Here is a 20,292-nt window from a genome sequence, read left to right as displayed (position 1 = left end):
TTTATTTGGACACTTGAAAAAAATATTTAGTATCATTTTAAACTAGAAGTAGTTTTCAGTTCTAACCAAAATGGCTGTTATCTCAACGTTTTCCTCGCAACATAATCACTAAAATATCGTCACTGTCGGGCAGAAACCTTGTATCTCCAAGTTTCAAACACTGGGTGAAAAGAGAGATTATCTGACATACTGGTAGATTATATGACCAATTTTGTACCAGTATACTGGGCATATACCCACATTATTGGAAGTTTTCAGTTCAAGAGATTTTCAGGCATATTCTCCTGTAAACTGCAAATAATCGGTGATATTCTGTCCCCAGCTAGACAAAGGCACACAAAGGCACACCCTGCTGTGCCTTTGTCTAGCTGGGGGCAGAATATCAGGGGAATATGCCTGAAAATCTCTTGAACTGAAAACTTCCAATAATGTGGGTATATGCCCAGTATACTGGTACAAAATTGGTCATATAATCTAATCTCATATAATCTCTCTTTTCACCCAGTGAAATGTGTACGTCTTTTGGTAAAGCAAAGCCCTGCTTCATCTTACAAGACCGTCGCACAAAACTAGTGAAAACAGCCGATCTACAAGCACACAACGCCTGATAAATAGAAATCAAAAGGTTTTGGACATACAAGGTTTCCACCCGACAATGACGATATGCTATAAATATAAGGTGCTGGAAGTGAAAATTATAATGTAGGGGTGCCTCGGATTAAAACAATATTCATGGGGTGCCCTGAGACAAAAGAGTTTGGGAACCCCTGCTGTAGTGCAAGTCTTTGAATATTTTCACCCGAGTCTATAAATGTCTTCTCAATCCTTCTTCTAAATCAGTGGTTCTCAAACCTTTTCATGTCGAGGACCCCCAAAAGTACGGGTATTTGGCCGCAGACCCCCTAAAGGTTTCCTCGCGTCTTACTTACTCAAATTCTACTGTGCAGTTTTACAGTTTACACGCACGCATGCATGCACGCACACACCCACGCACGCACACACGCACGCACGCACGCACGCACAGAGTGTAATATCCGTGTACTCAGAGCCGTCACGTAGTTTCCTGTTATTTCCAATAACAGCCGACCTGCGGCTGATCTGAGATAAAAGCTCTGGACATGGAAACCTTGTATGTCCACTAGAGGTGTAACGATAACATTTTAATAGCGATTCGATACATATCACGATACATGGTTGACGATACGATACATGGACGATATTGGTTCATTCATGGCGATACGATTCGATTCAATGATTTAAAATCGATATAGTAACTATTTAGCAAAGACATTAAATCTGTGCGAAATGTGTGAATAGTGCAGGTTTTTAAGGGAAACATGTATTATTATGGATATAAATATTATATATTATCTGCCAAATACATGGTTATTGTGTATTGACAAATACCTTGACATGAACCCAGAGATTACTCATTTATCGATAGACCAGTGTAGCTATATGGAAAGGAAAAGTAATTAAACCCCTCCTTTTAATTTGTTCTTCTTAAAAATGCCAAATACAATGGACAAGTAGGTAGTATCGATAGAAACGATTCTTTACACTGCCGATTCGATACGATACAAAATAAAACGATATGATTCGATTTTAGCTGTTTTCATTTCGATATACTTTGTTTTTTTAAGTTAAAAACGATATTTCGATAGTTACTATATCGTTACACCCCTAATGTCCCCATAGAAACCTCCTATGTCCCCGATCCGCTGCTTTTCAGGAAATATGATGAAAAATAAGCTGGAATCAGAATGATCTTCATTATTACTGTTGTCCCGTCACAGGTGTGTGGATGTGAAACTATAGCATGAATTAGTTTTTGTGCATCAAGCTCCATCGTTCTGACTCTGTCCAGAAATAAATGAAGGCATCGTCGTTGTCGGGTGGAAACCTTGTATGTCCAAGACCGTTCGTTTTGTATTTATTATTTTAAAAAATGAACTAAACTAGTGAAAACAGCCGATCTACAAGCACACAACGGTTGTGTGCTTGTAGATCAGCTGTTTTCACTACTTTTTGCGCGGCGGCCTTATATGACAAAGCAGGGCTTTGCTTGGTGAATAAAGTACACATTTGAGATGCGAGGTTTCTGCCCAACACGTATCCAATCCAATGGATTGGATACCTTGATTGATTCAATGTAGTTAATCTATCACAATTCACAAGTTACCATTCTTGAACTTTTTGGAAACACCTTGATGAGCTGCTGTTAGAAACGGGCCTTAATGCAGAGCTGCTGTCACAGACAGATGAGGTGGCCTCAACACTGCCTGTTCAGGGCCGCCACGTCTGCTTTATTATAAGACACTTTGGGCTCGTTTTCGCTTGTAATTATTTGGTAGTTGCATGTTTTTTTTTAACTCATTGAGTGCCAATCCCGAACTAGTTCGGCTTTATTATCGTATCGCAGAGTGCCGATCCCGAACAAGTTCGGCTTTAAAAAAAAAAAAAAAAAAAACATTTTTTTTTTTTTTGAATTTTTTTTTTTTGTTTTTTTTTTTTTTTTTTTTGGACCCCATCAAATCTGTTGAACATGATTTCAATCGCGATTTTGCATGTTCCACCCCCATACAACCCCATCTAACATACAGGGCAGCCATGTTTGTTTACATAACATGTAAAACATAATGGCGATTATCTCAAGAATGCCTGAACGGATTTCCAATCGGATTTTTTTGTTTGAAAGCTGTGAACAAACTGCACAAATCCACTCCAATGCAATCCAGGATTGCATTGGATTTTTTAGAGCTCATTCTTCTCTGTTTTTTTCCCATGCATGAGGTGTGCAAGGTTTAATCATGGCTAAGTTGACGAAAATAAGGCTTCTAAAATGCTTGGTAGCCAATAGCTAACTTCAAGCTAACTTCATCCTCTTCCTGTACATGCACAAAGGAAAGTGTTCAGGCAAGTCATGGCTGCAGGGCTTCTGCATATACCAGCATATCTCTATGGGATTTTCTATGGCCACTGGGCGCCCTCTAGTGGTGAAAGGGGTGGCACTAAATGAGTTAACAATATATTTATTGAGTTTTTTTTTTTTTTTTTTTTTTTTTTCAAGAGAACATTTTTTTTTTTTTTTTTTTTTCAGAGAACATTCAAACATACTTTTTTTACAAACATAAAACAACAAAAACAAAAACAATCCCGTAACAAAACCACAAAACGATATAAAGAAAAACAACACCACAATTACAAAAATAAAAATAACAATTTACATATTTCTTTTTGACATAGAGCACACATACCAACAACACCCAGATTCCCATGCCACAAGGCCGGGTAAGTGGCTGCAGAGGGAAATCGTCTACCCTACTCCCGGTTCCATCATCAAATGAGAAAGGTCGTTGCCCTTGACATAATGAATAAAATTCCCCCATATTTTCTCAAATAACTCTTGTTTGTTTTTGAGAGTGTATGTGATTCTTTCTAAAGGAAGACACAAAGATAGTTCCCTAAACCACTGAGCGATGCTAGGTTTCCCTGACTTTTTCCATGAAAGTGCGATAACCCTTTTGGCTTGTAGGAACCCAAAGTCCAGAAATTTTATCTCGCAATTTTTTATCTTATGGCGAAGCCAGACCCGCTGTACTGTAGTATAACTCGGGCTTATAGGACTGTGGAGCGGCGAATTTTGGGCAGATGATAGGAATATTTTGGCTTATCGCCGAACTCTAATTAATAGATACAGGGGTGCGGTAATTACCGCAATACCGTAGGTCAGGGGTCTTCAACGTTTTCAGGCCGGGGACCCCCAAACTGATGGGGAGATGGAGCAGGGACCCCCTACCACCTCGTAGGGTTGGGGGGGTCAGGGCTACGACATATTTTTTATTTTAAACATGTACAAGTTACAGCGGTGGGCCGTACCACAACCATTTCTAAACATACTACTTATTAACTGAGAACAAATATCAATAATATCAACAATATGTCAATTGCATAGTAATCATGTATTCAAGCTATTCAAATGGATAGAATCATGATTTATTTTTCAACATAAATGTGGAAAATGGCAAAAAAACAAAAAAACAAAAAAAAAACTTTTTTTTAAGCAATAATTTCGCGGACCCCCTGCAGTACCTCCGCGGACCCCCTAGGGGTCGCGGACCCCCTGTTGAAGACCCCTGCCGTAGGTAATGGGAAGTTGATAACCGCGATAACAAAATGTCGATTCCGACCCAGGAGGCCCCAGCAGAACGCAGCAGTGGGTTCACGTCAAATAGTTTAAAACATCAAATAGTTTAAAAGCGATAAGCTCCACTCTATGCTATGAGATCTGCTGGGTTCTGCTGGGGAAACTGGACAACAGGAGCATTTCTGCCTAATAGACCCCATGGACAGTCATTGTGGGATCAATATAAGAAGGAAAATGAGCCTAGAAGTGATTTAGGGTTGTTACTCCACAGCCATGATCAAACGAGCAACCTTCTCTGCCAAACAAATACATTTTGTGTACACACATACCCCGGTATGTGGACTAGCATAATTCCAGGGTTTCCTGCAGCACTTTACAGGCCAGGCGCCCCGCCCGGCCTGAAAACCCCCCCGCCCCCCCAAGGGTATTTAAAAAAAAAAAAACTTTTTGGACCTCCAACAATGTACTAGGCATGATCGCGATCGCGAAATTGCATGTTTAACCCCCATACCAACCCTATCTTTCAAACATGGCAGCCATGTTTGTTTACATTTGAAGAAAACATAAGGGCTGGTATCTCCTGAATGCAGGAAATACTCAAGTAAAGTGCAAATACCTGAAAATCTCTTTTGTACAGTATAAGTACAGTACTTAAGTAAATCTACTTAGTTACTTTACACCAATGTTTCTTTTTTTTTTACTGTGCTGTAGACTTCTATTTATATGGCACGAGTGCTGGTTGATTAACCTGGGGGAAAAAAACAAGTTACACTGTCCTGTGAAAAACGTAGTTATTCAATGTTGAATAAATGTGAATGATAGCATGTAGTTGTGTTTTCCGTCATCATGGGCACATTCATGTGTTTTTTATAGGGCAAAAATAAGAATTAATATAAAAAATTAAGTGAATTAATTACTCGAATTAATTAATTAATTATCAAAAAATTTCGGCGCACGCGCTTCGCGCGTGCGCCATGATATCCCCCCCTGGTCAAGACTTTTTCCTGCAGGAAACCCTGAATTCCATTTTATATACGAGTATTCCACATCCTGATCAGATTGAGCTGAAATTCAATGTTTTAAGCCTTCAAAAGATTTTAGATTTGATTTCTAGGTGCGTGTGCGACTTGCCATTCCGCACACACGTTTACACGCGGACTGCTGAGGAAATGCGATGCCATGCAAGGCACCAACCTGCTCATCAGGAGCAGTTAAGGTGTTCAGAGTCTTGCATTGCAGAATTTTGGAACTTAATGCCACCGGCACGAAGACGCAGCGCGATTGGGACAGGAACGTTTGTTGTTTTAGCAGGAGTTTAGTCCACTCAGCCACTGACATGCAGTGACTCTGGTTATTCTTTGTCGAAACAGACTTGTGAAATGAAATGTCCCTCTGACTGTTACTGTTCGCTAGCGGCCACTGTACCCCCCCCCCCCCCCCCCTGTCTGTCTGTCTGTCTGTCAGCGAGCAGGCAGGTGTTTCAATATTAGTGCTGCGCTGACGTCATCGGGCCTGCAGGGGCATTGTTTCCCCCCCCCCCGACCGCCCTGACACACGGTTTATTTAACCTGCACAGGAGACGGGAAGCATTAACCCTTTAACGCCCGGGGGAGCCTCTGTGTCACACTTTAACCATTATTTAACACATCTGGTGCCAACCCCGATTTTCCCCGAGTTTGGGCCGTTTTTGAAGAAAACATTTTTTTTTTTAATGTTTTTTTTTTTTATGTTTTGGGACCTCCAGAAATGTATTAGGCATGATCGCGATGGCGAAATTGCATGTTTAACCCCCATACCAACCCATTATTTCAAACATGGCAGCCATGAAAACATAATGGCTGCTAGATCATGAGTGCCTGAACGGATTTCCAAGCGGATTTTTTTGTTTGAAAGCTGTGAACAGTGTGCACACACGTGGTGAAGAAAACAAACGCTGCTTTTCATGAGATGGAGAAAACCTGTGTTCTGGTGCCATGGCATTGGTCCCAAGGTTCATTAGTCGGACCAATGAACCTTGGGACTTATGGGCAGTCCCCTGTGTTCCAGTGGATTCAATGTAGTTATTATTTAGTCAAAAGTAGGGATGGGACGTTATGAACATTTCATGCCACGATTATTCTGACCAAAACAATAGCAATTTACAATACAGGGTTCCCACGGTCATGAAATTCCTGGAAATATTTTGAAATTAGAAAAATATTTTTCCAGTACTGGAAAAGTTTGGGAATTGATCAAGGGTCCTGGAAGGTCCTGGAAAAAAATAGCTATGCATTGTCTTTGGTTTTTGATTTTGTTAATACCTCTGAAATTACATATTAAACATTGGCCAAATTGTCAAATATTAGAGGCAGAAATTGTGAAAATAGGTGTTGTGAGTAGGGATGCCCCGATCGCGTTTTTTTGCTCCCGATCCCGATCCCGATCAAATATTTTTGCTCCCGATTCGATCCCGATCCTTCCCGATCCGATCTTTCGGCAATGCATTAAGGTAAAAGAAAAGAAAAATGCTTTTATGTTGTCCTTTAAGGTTGTTTTTTTTATTTAAATAACAGTATCCATTCTATCCAAGCTTCTTTTTTCACTTAGTGCAGCATTGTATCAAAACAAATACAAAATAAAGCTCATCAGCTTATATATTCTTTTAATATATAAAGACAAGGTGTTTCCCGATATTGTTCTCCCGATTCCGATCTTTTGAAATCGGCCCCGATCTCCCGATATCCCGATCTCCCGATCCCGATCTGGGCATCCCTAGTTGTGAGCATGTAGATCGGCTATTTTCACAATACAACCGTGTTATACAAAATTCCTCTACTCTTAGTGCTCGTCAGGGTGGGGGGTCCCCAGTTAAAATATGATTATTTCGGGGGTCACGGCCTGAAAAGGTTGAGAACCACTGGCATACACTACCTGTCTTTGGGCATTGCACATAGGAGTAAGCGACTCGTTATTGAGCTGAATTATTGTTATATAGTCCTGGAAATCGGGTTAAATATTCTGGAAAGGTTTTGGAAAAGTTTTGGAAATTAATTGGTAAAGATGTGTGGGAACCCTGACAATATTATCGCGATAATCGAAATATCCCTCAAAACACCCATTATCCTGGGGCGTAACGTTTGCCAAAAATGTCAGATCTACTCACACCAAGAGATGACATAGGGAGAATACAAGGTCTCAGCCCGGTAGCGAGGCTATGTTTATGTCTGAGGAGCATCGAGGTATCTGCTTCAGAGGCTGGATGGACATGAGACATCCTCATGTCCATCCAGCAGCCTAGCCTCGCCTAGCGTAGCATGTGGTTGTTTACAGAGATGGGTCGTTGTTTGTGTGTCAAAGACGTTCCGTGCAAACACACTCCCAGACGAGGGGAAGCTCCTCTCCATGGGAGAGTCTAAACAAAGCTGGTAGGGTTTGGAGGAGCATATGTATGGTGTGTGTATGCGTGCGCACGTGCGTGCTTGTCGGGCACGTGCACACATTAGGGATGGGACGATAAGCGATATTGGTTTATTGTGATAAAAAACACTCACGATAATCGTATTGTGGAGATTGAATTTACCGTTATATCGTCCTCCATCATGCACTGGGATCAATTCACCTTTTATTTGCAGAGCTGCATATCCGGTACCACTTAAACCCTCTAGAATTGGTAAAAGGTACTTATAATAAACTAATGTTTTTTTCACTCTCTATCAAACGTCTTTGACAAAAAATTGCCAATCTACAACCTCACAATGCAACGCGATGTGTTGTGAGCTTGTAGATTGTCTATTTTTTGGCAAATGTTCCGCCCCAGGATAATGGATTTTGATTATCACGATAATATCGTAAATCGTGATTTATTTTGTCACAATAATTGTGATATGAAATGTTCATATGGTCCCATCCCTAGCACACATAGACATCAGAGGGGGCTTGAGCCCCTGCCCTTTTACCAGTCTGTAAAAAGTGTCCTCTCCAGACCATGAATGCAGTTTTTACTATGGTGAAAGAAATGCAAATACCCCCTCTTTCCATGCCATACCTGAAGGCAGCATTTAAGAGAATTGCCTTGTCCAAACTCTCCTGAACTTGAATGCAGCATCTTATGTTGAAAGAATTGTCCTCTCTGTGTAGAAATCCATGCCGTTACGCCACATCTCCAGTATTCACTTGATTATGCTTATATCAGTGTGGTATCAAGCACTGAAGCCCACAGCAGCGCAACGCGTTGTGAGCTGAGCTTGGAGATCTGCTATTTTCAATATTTTCACCAAAAGGCCCTTTTAGAAATTCTAGCCCCCTGGGGGCACCCGCTGGCCTACCGGTCCAGGTGCATAACACACAGGCTCTGATGCCTTGACAGCATGTCGCAGGTTCGAATCCTGATCTTTGTTGCGTGTCATTCCCCATCTCTCTCCCCATTTCCTGTCAGTCTGCTGTCCTATCAATAAAGGCTTAAAGGACAACTTTAGTTTTTTACAACAAGGGTTCATATTTTAGATTGTAAAGAATATAAAAGATGAGTGTTAAATTGATTTAATTAACTTCTTTCTATTGTTTTAGAGATTCTTATTTCAGTGGTTGGGGGCATGCGTACAAGTGGCTAAATATGTCATTTTACACAGAATAAGCCCATTCCCAAGATACAACGCAACCTTTCAGGGCTAGAAGTGTTACTGTAAATAGCAATAAAGAAACTGCTGGCTTATTGTGTCTAAAAATACATATTTAACCACTTGTACGCATGCCCCACATTGTAGCACGGTAAACGCGATAAAATAATAGAACAAAGTAAATGAAAACATTTTAACACTCACTTTTTCTTTTCTCTAATTACAATCTAAAATATGAACCCTTGTCCTTTAAAAGCCCCCAAAACCCTGCCACTCTAACATTCTCTGCACGTCCCTGGTGCATCGCACTGAAGAGCGTGTACTTATAGCTCTAAACGTCACACTGAAGAGCGTGTACTTATAGCTCTAAACGTCACACTGAAGAGCGTGTACTTATAGCTCTAAACGTCACACTGAAGAGCGTGTACTTATAGCTCTAAACGTCACACTGAAGAGCGTGTACTTATAGCTCTAAACGTCACACTGAAGAGCGTGTACTTATAGCTCTAAACGTCACACTGAAGAGCGTGTACTTATAGCTCTAAACGTCACACTGAAGAGCGTGTACTTATAGCTCTAAACGTCACACTGAAGAGCGTGTACTTATAGCTCTAAACGTCACACTGAAGAGCGTGTACTTATAGCTCTAAACGTCACACTGAAGAGCGTGTACTTATAGCTCTAAACGTCACACTGAAGAGCGTGTACTTATAGCTCTAAACGTCACACTGAAGAGCGTGTACTTATAGCTCTAAACGTCACACTGAAGAGCGTGTACTTATAGCTCTAAACGTCACACTGAAGAGCGTGTACTTATAGCTCTAAACGTCACACTGAAGAGCGTGTACTTATAGCTCTAAACGTCACACTGAAGAGCGTGTACTTATAGCTCTAAACGTCACACTGAAGAGCGTGTACTTATAGCTCTAAACGTCACACTGAAGAGCGTGTACTTATAGCTCTAAACGTCACACTGAAGAGCGTGTACTTATAGCTCTAAACGTCACACTGAAGAGCGTGTACTTATAGCTCTAAACGTCACACTGAAGAGCGTGTACTTATAGCTCTAAACGTCACACTGAAGAGCGTGTACTTATAGCTCTAAACGTCACACTGAAGAGCGTGTACTTATAGCTCTAAACGTCACACTGAAGAGCGTGTACTTATAGCTCTAAACGTCACACTGAAGAGCGTGTACTTATAGCTCTAAACGTCACACTGAAGAGCGTGTACTTATAGCTCTAAACGTCACACTGAAGAGCGTGTACTTATAGCTCTAAACGTCACACTGAAGAGCGTGTACTTATAGCTCTAAACGTCACACTGAAGAGCGTGTACTTATAGCTCTAAACGTCACACTGAAGAGCGTGTACTTATAGCTCTAAACGTCACACTGAAGAGCGTGTACTTATAGCTCTAAACGTCACACTGAAGAGCGTGTACTTATAGCTCTAAACGTCACACTGAAGAGCGTGTACTTATAGCTCTAAACGTCACGCGTTTAGACGTTCCCAAGTGGATAAACGCTAAGTATATAAAAGTTATTTTCCGTCTGTTCTAATGGATACGGATATTCCTCCGTGACACTGTCTTAGGTGAAGGATATTCATATTTACATAGTGTAATATGACATTAAACTAGACCAGGTCAACCTGGTTGTGCCAGACCCCCTGTCTGTCATCATCATTTATGACATCATGCCTTTTGTCATCATCATGTCATCATCATATATACCCTTTATATAGAAAAGGGACAGACCGACATTTGCTTATGTAGGCCTACCCATTTCATGGGTCTGGCAATTATATATACTGTATATATTATGCTACGTATCACGTAAAAAATATTAATTAACCAAAAATTACAAGGAACCCTAAGAGTCGCTGGAACCCTCTTTGAGAAGCTCTGCTAGTGGTGGTTCTCAGCTCAGCCCAGGGTCCCTGTTATCTGTTATCTGCTGGAACAACAGCCTGGGTGTTTAATCTGCTGCTGATACCAACAGCATCTGGATTTATGAGAGGGGGAGGGAGAGGGAGAGGGAGGGAGGGAGAGGGGGAGAGAGGGAGAAAGAGAGAGAGAGAGAGAGAGAGAGAGAGAGAGAGAGAGAGAGAGAGATTGGTTCTGTGAAGGGCAGGCAGGCTCTATCAGCTCATTGAGAAACCAGGTTCACATCCAGGGCAGAAGAGGAAAGTTACATAGTGGTTGAAATAAAGTGATTTGTTTTTCTTTCTTTTCTTCCCTGTGCCTATCAGTTAGAGAGAGAGAGGGAGAGGGAGGGAGAGAGGGAGAGAGGGAGAGAGAGAGAGAGAAGGAGAGGCATTCCTGAGATAGCCGTATGTATGTTCAGGAGAGCCAGGCCGCCACAAGACCTTTTGGTGCCTGACTCGCAACTGGCGAAATTCGCGGGGTTAACTGCTCTGCCAAGTTGATATTCCATAGTTGGAAAGGGGTCCAACCTATGTTCCCCAGGTTCTATGTTCCCCAGGTTCTATGTTCCCCAGGTTCTATGTTCCCCAGGTCCTATGTTCCCCAGGTTCTATGTTCCCCAGGTTCTATGTTCCCCAGGTTCTATGTTCCCCAGGTCCTATGTTCCCCAGGTTCTATGTTCCCCAGGTGCTATGTTCCCCAGGTTCTATGTTCCCCAGGTCCTATGTTCCCCAGGTTCTATGTTCCCCAGGTTCTATGTTCCCCAGGTTCTATGTTCCCCAGGTTCTATGTTCCCCAGGTTCTATGTTCCCCAGGTTCTATGTTCCCCAGGTTCTATGTTCCCCACCTCACAGCATTAGTTTAGTGACGTTATGGTTAGGGGTAGGGGTAGGGGTAGGTTTAGGTGGTAAGAAAGTGGGGAACATAGAACCTGGGGAACATAGGTACGGTCCCGGTGGAAAGATGTTTGATTCTTACTTGCAATGTATCAGCTCAGATCAGTCTATGACTGTTGGATCTCCACTGGGTGAGTGTCTGTCTGTCTGTGAGTGAGTGCAGACTGCAGACTCAGAGTGTTGTGGACTGTGCTGCGGCCCCGCCCCCAGATCAAATGGATCGGCTTGGCTCTTCTTTTTTCTTTTCTCTCTAATTTTTTTGGTGCCTTTTGGCAACGTGATGCCTGACTCTCACTGCGTCATGAGCGTCATAGCAGCAGCGGCGGTGCTGAGGGCCAGGTTCTGTAAAGACCCCTGTCCGTCCAAACAACCCCGTTTAGCCCACAGGAACCTGGGAATGAAGCTCGGCTCTGGAGGAGAGAGAACAGCGTAGGGCTCCATGTGATCTGGAGGGGCAGATGAGAGTAGGGGCCTTTTTACCACAGATATTCATGGGTTTCATTTGTAGTCAGCTATGTGTTGATGTGTCCCTGAGCAAGACTCTGAACCCCTACTTGCTTTCCGAGCACCACCTATGGCTGCTCACTGCTCCTAGTCGTTATAGGATGGGTAAAATGCAGAGAATACATTTCACCTATGTGCAAATGTACTGTGACAAACAACTCCCCAAGGCGTGGGGCGTATATTATTATATTATTATATTATTATATTATTATTATACTGTTCTATAAAATGAACCAAACTTTGTCCGTCCGTCCGTCGGTCCGTCCTCGTCCATTTGTCTCCTCAGAGGGTTGGCGAATCCATCTGGACTTAACTTACTGAACATACAGTACTCTACCATTCTACTGATTGGTCAAGATAACATTTTATTCACTGGATTCATTGTGAATCGCATCTTTAGCTCTTGTGTGTATTGGGAACAAGTGGGGCAGTTGTGTTTAACTCTTTTGTGTGTGTGTGTGTGTGTGTGTGTGTGTGTGTGTGTGTGTGTGTGTGTGTGTGTGTGTGTGTGTGTGTGTGTGTGTGTGTGTGTGTGTGTGTGTGTGTGTGTGTGTGTGTGTGTGTGTGCAATCGAGAAAGGACGTCATAGACATACCTGGCTCCCTAGAGAAAACAGACTTTGCACCCACTGCACACAAAATGAGCTACACTTCTTAACCACCTGTCCACTGTACCAAGACATCAGAGACACATACTTCCCACAGATCATAACCACACAAGGAGAGTTTGAAAACATGACCAATGATGAAAAACTCCCATACCTGCTGGGTGAAGTAAAACAATGTGCAAACACAGCAGCAAGATTTGTGAGCTGCTGTGATAAGAGAAGGATATCAAATGGAACCCAACCACCTTAAAAAGAAAGAAAAACATTGTATATATCCCTGCTTTGCCTACACATAACCTTGATGCATGAAACCGGTTACACTCTTTTCACCTGTACATATTTTGTTCCGTTTGTATTGTATTGTATTGTATTGTATTGTATTGTGTACACTTCTGCTTTGGCAATGTAAACGTATGTTTTCTCATGTCAATAAAGCCCTTTGAATTGAATTGTGTGCAGGTGTTCCGGGTGGCCAGTGTGTGTCTGGGCAGCCCCCCCGACAGCATCTGCTGGGAGTACCGAGACAAGGACAAGACCTTCCACCGTATGGGACCGCTGTCCCCCCGGGAGTTCTACCGTCAACACGTTAAACCTCTGTTCAATCTGCAGGACAAGGTGAGTTCTATAGGCAACACGTTAAACCCCTGTTCAATCTGCAGGACAAGGTGAGTTCTATAGGCAACACGTTAAACCCCTGTTCAATCTGCAGGACAAGGTGAGTTCTACCGTCAGCACGTTAAACCTCTGTTCAATCTGCAGGACAAGGTGAGTTCTACCGTCAGCACGTTAAACCTCTGTTCAATCTACAGGACAAGGTGAGTTCTACCGTCAGCACGTTAAACCTCTGTTCAATCTACAGGACAAGGTGAGTTCTATAGGCAACACGTTAAACCCCTGTTCAATCTACAGGACAAGGTGAGTTCTATAGGCAACACGTTAAACCCCTGTTCAATCTACAGGACAAGGTGAGTTCTATAGGCAACACGTTAAACCCCTGTTCAATCTACAGGACAAGGTGAGTTCTACCGTCAGCACGTTAAACCTCTGTTCAATCTGCAGGACAAGGTGAGTTCTACCGTCAACACGTTAAACCTCTGTTCAATCTACAGGACAAGGTGAGTTCTACCGTCAGCACGTTAAACCTCTGTTCAATCTGCAGGACAAGGTGAGTTCTACCGTCAGCACGTTAAACCTCTGTTCAATCTGCAGGACAAGGTGAGTTCTACCGTCAGCACGTTAAACCTCTGTTCAATCTGCAGGACAAGGTGAGTTCTGTTAAACCCCTGTTCAATCTGCAGGACAAGGTGAGTTCTATAGGCAACACGTTAAACCTCTGTTCAATCTGCAGGACAAGGTGAGTTCTATAGGCAACACGTTAAACCTCTGTTCAATCTGCAGGACAAGGTGAGTTCTATAGGCAACACGTTAAACCTCTGTTCAATCTACAGGACAAGGTGAGTTCTACCGTCAACACGTTAAACCCCTGTTCAATCTGCAGGACAAGGTGAGTTCTATAGGCAACACGTTAAACCCCTGTTCAATCTGCAGGACAAGGTGAGTTCTATAGGCAACACGTTAAACCTCTGTTCAATCTGCAGGACAAGGTGAGTTCTATAGGCAACACGTTAAACCTCTGTTCAATCTGCAGGACAAGGTGAGTTCTATTAAACCCCTGTTCAATCTGCAGGACAAGGTGAGTTCTATAGGCAACACGTTAAACCTCTGTTCAATCTGCAGGACAAGGTGAGTTCTATAGGCAACACGTTAAACCTCTGTTCAATCTGCAGGACAAGGTGAGTTCTATAGGCAACACGTTAAACCTCTGTTCAATCTGCAGGACAAGGTGAGTTCTATTAAACCCCTGTTCAATCTGCAGGACAAGGTGAGTTCTACCGTCAACACGTTAAACCTCTGTTCAATCTACAGGACAAGGTGAGTTCTACCGTCAACACGTTAAACCACTGTTCAATCTGCAGGACAAGGTGAGTTCTACCGTCAACACGTTAAACCCCTGTTCAATCTACAGGACAAGGTGAGTTCTACCGTCAACACGTTAAACCCCTGTTCAATCTACAGGACAAGGTGAGTTCTATAGGCAACACGTTAAACCACTGTTCAATCTACAGGACAAGGTGAGTTCTATAGGCAACACGTTAAACCACTGTTCAATCTGCAGGACAAGGTGAGTTCTATAGGCAACACGTTAAACCACTGTTCAATCTACAGGACAAGGTGAGTTCTATAGGCAACACGTTAAACCACTGTTCAATCTACAGGACAAGGTGAGTTCTATAGGCAACACGTTAAACCACTGTTCAATCTACAGGACAAGGTGAGTTCTATAGGCAACACGTTAAACCACTGTTCAATCTACAGGACAAGGTGACTTCTACCGTCAACACGTTAAACCCCTGTTCAATCTGCTGGACAAGGTGCACGCGCACACACACACACACACACACACACACACACACACACACACTGTTCAATCTGCAGGACAAGGTGCACGCACGCACACACACACACACACACACACACACACACACACACACACACACACACACACACACACCAGTTCTACTGGATCTCTTCTCCACTAGTCCCTCCCTAACATTTTAGTCTAGTTTTAATTTGTTGAAGAAAATCGCCAATATATTTAGTCATAGAATGCGACCGCATTTAGTTTGGAAACCTACAGATTACGTCTGTCCGTCTGTCCGTGCGTCACACCTCATGTCACGCTCAATACATAGCCAAGACATCTCCATATATGGAGCTGGCCAATACCTCTACATCTGACCTCACAGACTCCAGATATGGATATACTGTAGCTGACCTGTTCTGACATCACAATGATGACTGGACCACCAGACAGATTAATAGTTTAACTCCTGCTTCTGAAAGGGCCAGTTCACCTCTGGGGCAACCAGATCTTAATTTATTGTTGTTTGGGACACGATCAACACAATCCCGAGTTATTTTTGTGTTCAATCTGTGTTTTGAGATATTTTAGTATTTCAGCATGAATGATGATGCATTTTGCATCATATGATGCAGCTTGATCGTGTCCCAAACAACAATACAATAAGATCTGGTTGTCCCAGAGGTGAAATGGGCCTTTAACTGTGTCGTATTAAAAAGTATATTCCATACCTAGGTGTGTCTGGTGTTTAGATTTGTAGATATAACCGTGTATTCCATATATAGGTGTGTCTGGTGAATGACCCCAGACCTCAGAACCCGTACAGTAAGCTGTACAATGTGTTTATAGATCTAACAGTGTATGTCCATATATAGGTGTATAGATCTATACATCTAACAGTGTATGTCCATATATAGGTGTATAGATCTATAGCTCTAACAGAGTATGTCCATATATAGGTGTGTCTGGTGAACGACCCCCGCCCCCAGAACCCGTACAGTAAGCTGTACAGTGTGGATCTATAGCTCTAACAGTGTTATGTCCATATATAGGTGTGTCTGGTGAACGACCCCCGCCCCCAGAACCCCTATGGGAAGCTCTACAGTGTGGATCTATAGCTCTAACAGTGTTATGTCCATATATAGGTGTGTCTGGTGAACGACCCCCGCCCCCAGAACCCCTATGGGAAGCTGTACAGTGTGGATCTATAGCTCTAACAGTGTTATGTCCATATATAGGTGTATAGATCTATAGCTCTAACAGTGTTATGTCCATATATAGGTGTGTCTGGTGAATGACCCCCGTCCTCAGAACCCCTATGGGAAGCTCTACAGTGTGGATCTATAGCTCTAACAGTGTTATGTCCATATATAGGTGTGTCTGGTGAACGACCCCCGTCCTCAGAACCCCTATGGGAAGCTCTACAGTGTGGATCTATAGCTCTAACAGTGTTATGTCCATATATAGGTGTGTCTGGTGAACGACCCCCGCCCTCAGAACCCCTATGGGAAGCTCTACAGTGTGGATCTATAGCTCTAACAGTGTTATGTCCATATAGATCTATAGCTCTAACAGTGTTATGTCCATATATAGGTGTGTCTGGTGAACGACCCCCGCCCTCAGAACCCCTATGGGAAGCTGTACAGTGTGGATCTATAGCTCTAACAGTGTTATGTCCATATAGATCTATAGCTCTAACAGTGTTATGTCCATATATAGGTGTGTCTGGTGAATGACCCCCGGCCTCAGAACCCCTATGGGAAGCTCTACAGTGTGGATCTATAGCTCTAACAGTGTTATGTCCATATATAGGTGTGTCTGGTGAACGACCCCCGTCCTCAGAACCCCTATGGGAAGCTGTACAGTGTGGATCTATAGCTCTAACAGTGTTATGTCCATATATAGGTGTATAGATCTATAGCTCTAACAGTGTTATGTCCATATATAGGTGTGTCTGGTGAACGACCCCCGCCCCCAGAACCCCTATGGGAAGCTGTACAGTGTGGATCTATAGCTCTAACAGTGTTATGTCCATATATAGGTGTGTCTGGTGAACGACCCCCGCCCCCAGAACCCCTATGGGAAGCTCTACAGTGTGGAGTATCTGGGCAACATGGTGGGAGGCAGGAACACCCTCTATAACAACCAGCCAATCACACTGCTGAAGAAGGCTGCAGCAGACTCCATCAAGGAGGGAGAGGTGAGTGTGAGCAGTGGAGGGAGAAGTACTCACATTGTTTCAGAGTTCCCACGGACATGAAATTCCTGGAAATATTTTGAAATTAGAAAAATATTTTTCCAGTACTGGAAAAGTTTTGGAATTGATCAAGGGTCCTGGAAGGTCCTGGAAAAAATAGCTATGCATTGACTTTGGTTATTGATTTTGTTATTACCTCTGAAATGACAAATTGTCAAATATATAGAGGCAGAAATTGTGAAAATAGCAGATCTACATGCTCACAACGCCTCGCAACGCATGTAGATCTGCTATTTTCACAATAAAATCATGTTATACAAAATTCCTTAACTCTTAGTGCTTGTCAGGGGGCCAGGGTCCCCAGTTCAAATGCCACTGGCATACACTACCTGTCTTTGGGCATTGCGCATAGCAGTAGGCTAAGCAACTCGTTATTGAGCTGAATTATTGTTATACAGTCCTGGAAATCGGGTTAAATATTCTGGAAAAGCTTTGGAAATTAAATGGTAAAGATGTGTGGGAACCCTGTTTTTTACTCAAGTAAAAGTATCAATACTGCATTATAATAATACTGTTACAAGTAAAATTCTGGAATTCAAAATGTACTTGAGTAAAAGTATGAAAGTATTGCCATCAATAAGTACATAAGTACCAGACGTAAAAGTACAAAATGTTTGAAAATAGCTGGGTGACCTTTACAAATAGTCAAGGTATAAAATGGGGCTAAAGTGGTTTATGTATGTTTTATAATGTTATCATTTATATCTTCAAAGTAATAGTGACTGTGCGTGCGTGCTTGCGTGCGTGCGTGCGTGCGTGCGTGCGTGCGTGCTTGCGTGCGTGCGTGCGTGCGTGCGTGCGTGCTTGCGTGCGTGCGTGCGTGCGTGCGTGCTTGCGTGCGTGCTTGCGTGCGTGCTTGCGTGCGTGCGTGCGTGCGTGCGTGATGGGGCATTAACGACTTGTGATTTTTTGCAAGTCAACCTGACTCAGTGAAAAGTTGAGTTGAAGTCGACGTTATTGTCATCACGTTGTAATAATTGATTCCACTGCAACCAGCATCATTGAGTAATCATAATTTCTAGATAATGTTGGCTACAACAGGATAACGTTGGTGGTGACTGTGCTTCTTTCCATTGAAAAAATAAGAAAAAAAAACAGTTGGAAAAGGAGAAACATTCTGTACTTGACAATAAGCAATCCTACTGTTTGAATGATGTACACACACACACATGGAGCAAAACATATATTATATAGAAAATTATTTTCAACTTTCGACTTTCCCTAGTGGGAGTCGACTTATGTAATGAAGTCGACTGAGTCGGCCTAATGCCCTAGTGTGAGAGGTAGGGGTTTAAGATGAATGTGTGTGTCAGTGTGAAGCTGTCTTTTTTTTACAACAAGGGTTCATATTTTAGACTGTAATTAGAGAAAATAAGAGATGAGTGTTAAAATGTTGTCTTGTTTGGTCTCGTCTCTCAGGCGGTGTGGTTTGGCTGTGACGTGGGGAAGCATTTCCACGGCAAGCTGGGCATCAACGACATGAACGTGTGAGTACAACACATGGGTTCAACTTCCCACTAGTCACCATGCCATTATAATAAAATAGAGTATTAGAATGTAGAAAAATAATATGTAATTTAACATAATAATTCACTTGATTTCAAGTAACATAACACTTTTGTAAGGAGTAATATGTAATAAGTAACATATTATTCTCCTGAATAATACGTACAGGTCAACATGTGTGCATGTGTGTGAGAGTTGTGGCCTCGTTGTGTTTATAGAGTGATAAACAGATGTGTTGTTGTGTTTATAGAGAACTGAAGACGGTTGCTTCCTCACTCAAACTACACTCGCCTGAACGTTTCATTTACCTTAGTTTCAACCCCTGCCCCGTATAGAGGGTAGGCATCATATGCCACTCAATGGCAAAACTGAGTGGCAACTGAGTGGCAAAACATAAAGCAGCATGAAGCTCTCCTCCTCGTTCCCACTGACTCTGTTTTTTTGCCACTCAGTGGGCGTTCCCAGACTTCCCACGTTACCTCCAGATACCATTAGTGATGGGACGATACGCGATTTTATCATCTATCGTGATGAAAAACACTCAGGATAATCGTATCGTGGAGATTTAAATTATCGTGATATCGTCCTCCGTCATGCACTGGGATCAATTCACCTTTTATTTGCTGAGCTGCATATCTGGTACCATTTAAACACACACACACACACACACACACACACACACACACACACACACACACACACACACACACACACACACACACACACAGTTATTAGCAGTGGTACCCCAGCGCTGAAACACACTGCTAATAAGTGTGTGTGTGTGTGTGTGTGTGTGTGTGTGTGTGTGTGTGTGCGTGCGCGTGTGTGTGTGCGTGCTGTAGGTTCAACCATGAGCTGGTGTTTGGTGTGTCGGTGAAGAATCTGTCCAAGGCAGAACGACTGATCTTTGGAGATTCTCTGATGACCCACGCTATGATCCTCACTGCTGTGACTGACAAGGTAGAGACACACACACACACACACACACACACACACACACACACACACACACACACACATACATACACACACACCACCTCATGTGGTGACGCAATCCAAGATGGCCACAGTGTGAATACGATCTGTAATAGCTGATAGCGAGCAGTGCCTTGCTTAGCCCTCCTTAGGCCATTCAAAGGTCCCTCACAGCTATGATCCTCACTGCTCTCACCGACACGGTACACACACACACACACACACACACACACACACACACACACACACACACACACACACATACACATTTTAACAGTGTGTGCATGTCCACACAAGGGAAATTGCATTGAAGGACACACATCCATACTATAGTTAGAGAGAGAGGTCAGTCAGTCAGTCAGTCAGTAGGTCACAAAATGCATTATCTATTCACTCGCTTCAGCGACTGATCTCAAATTTAACATGGCATTGGCCATTAGCATTATACACACGGTGA

At 42.8% G+C, this 20,292-nt stretch overlaps 1 protein-coding gene across 1 annotated transcript in view; it reads left to right on the top strand.

The window, feature by feature from the left end:
• The window catches only part of blmh (bleomycin hydrolase), an 84,595-nt gene that overhangs the window by 41,550 nt on the left and 22,753 nt on the right, over window positions 1-20,292 (top strand). Inside the window, exons 7-10 of the mRNA XM_080732186.1 lie at window positions 13,135-13,290; window positions 17,139-17,297; window positions 18,774-18,841; window positions 19,703-19,820. Coding sequence (XP_080588312.1) covers window positions 13,135-13,290; window positions 17,139-17,297; window positions 18,774-18,841; window positions 19,703-19,820 — 501 coding nt within the window. The remainder of the gene's footprint in view (window positions 1-13,134; window positions 13,291-17,138; window positions 17,298-18,773; window positions 18,842-19,702; window positions 19,821-20,292) is intronic.

This window comes from Nannobrachium achirus (genome assembly GCF_963921795.1).
Source record: "Nannobrachium achirus genome assembly, chromosome: 8".
In the NCBI taxonomy this organism is placed as follows: Eukaryota; Metazoa; Chordata; class Actinopteri; order Myctophiformes; family Myctophidae; genus Nannobrachium; species Nannobrachium achirus.
This window is presented reverse-complemented; position numbering and strand designations above follow the sequence as displayed.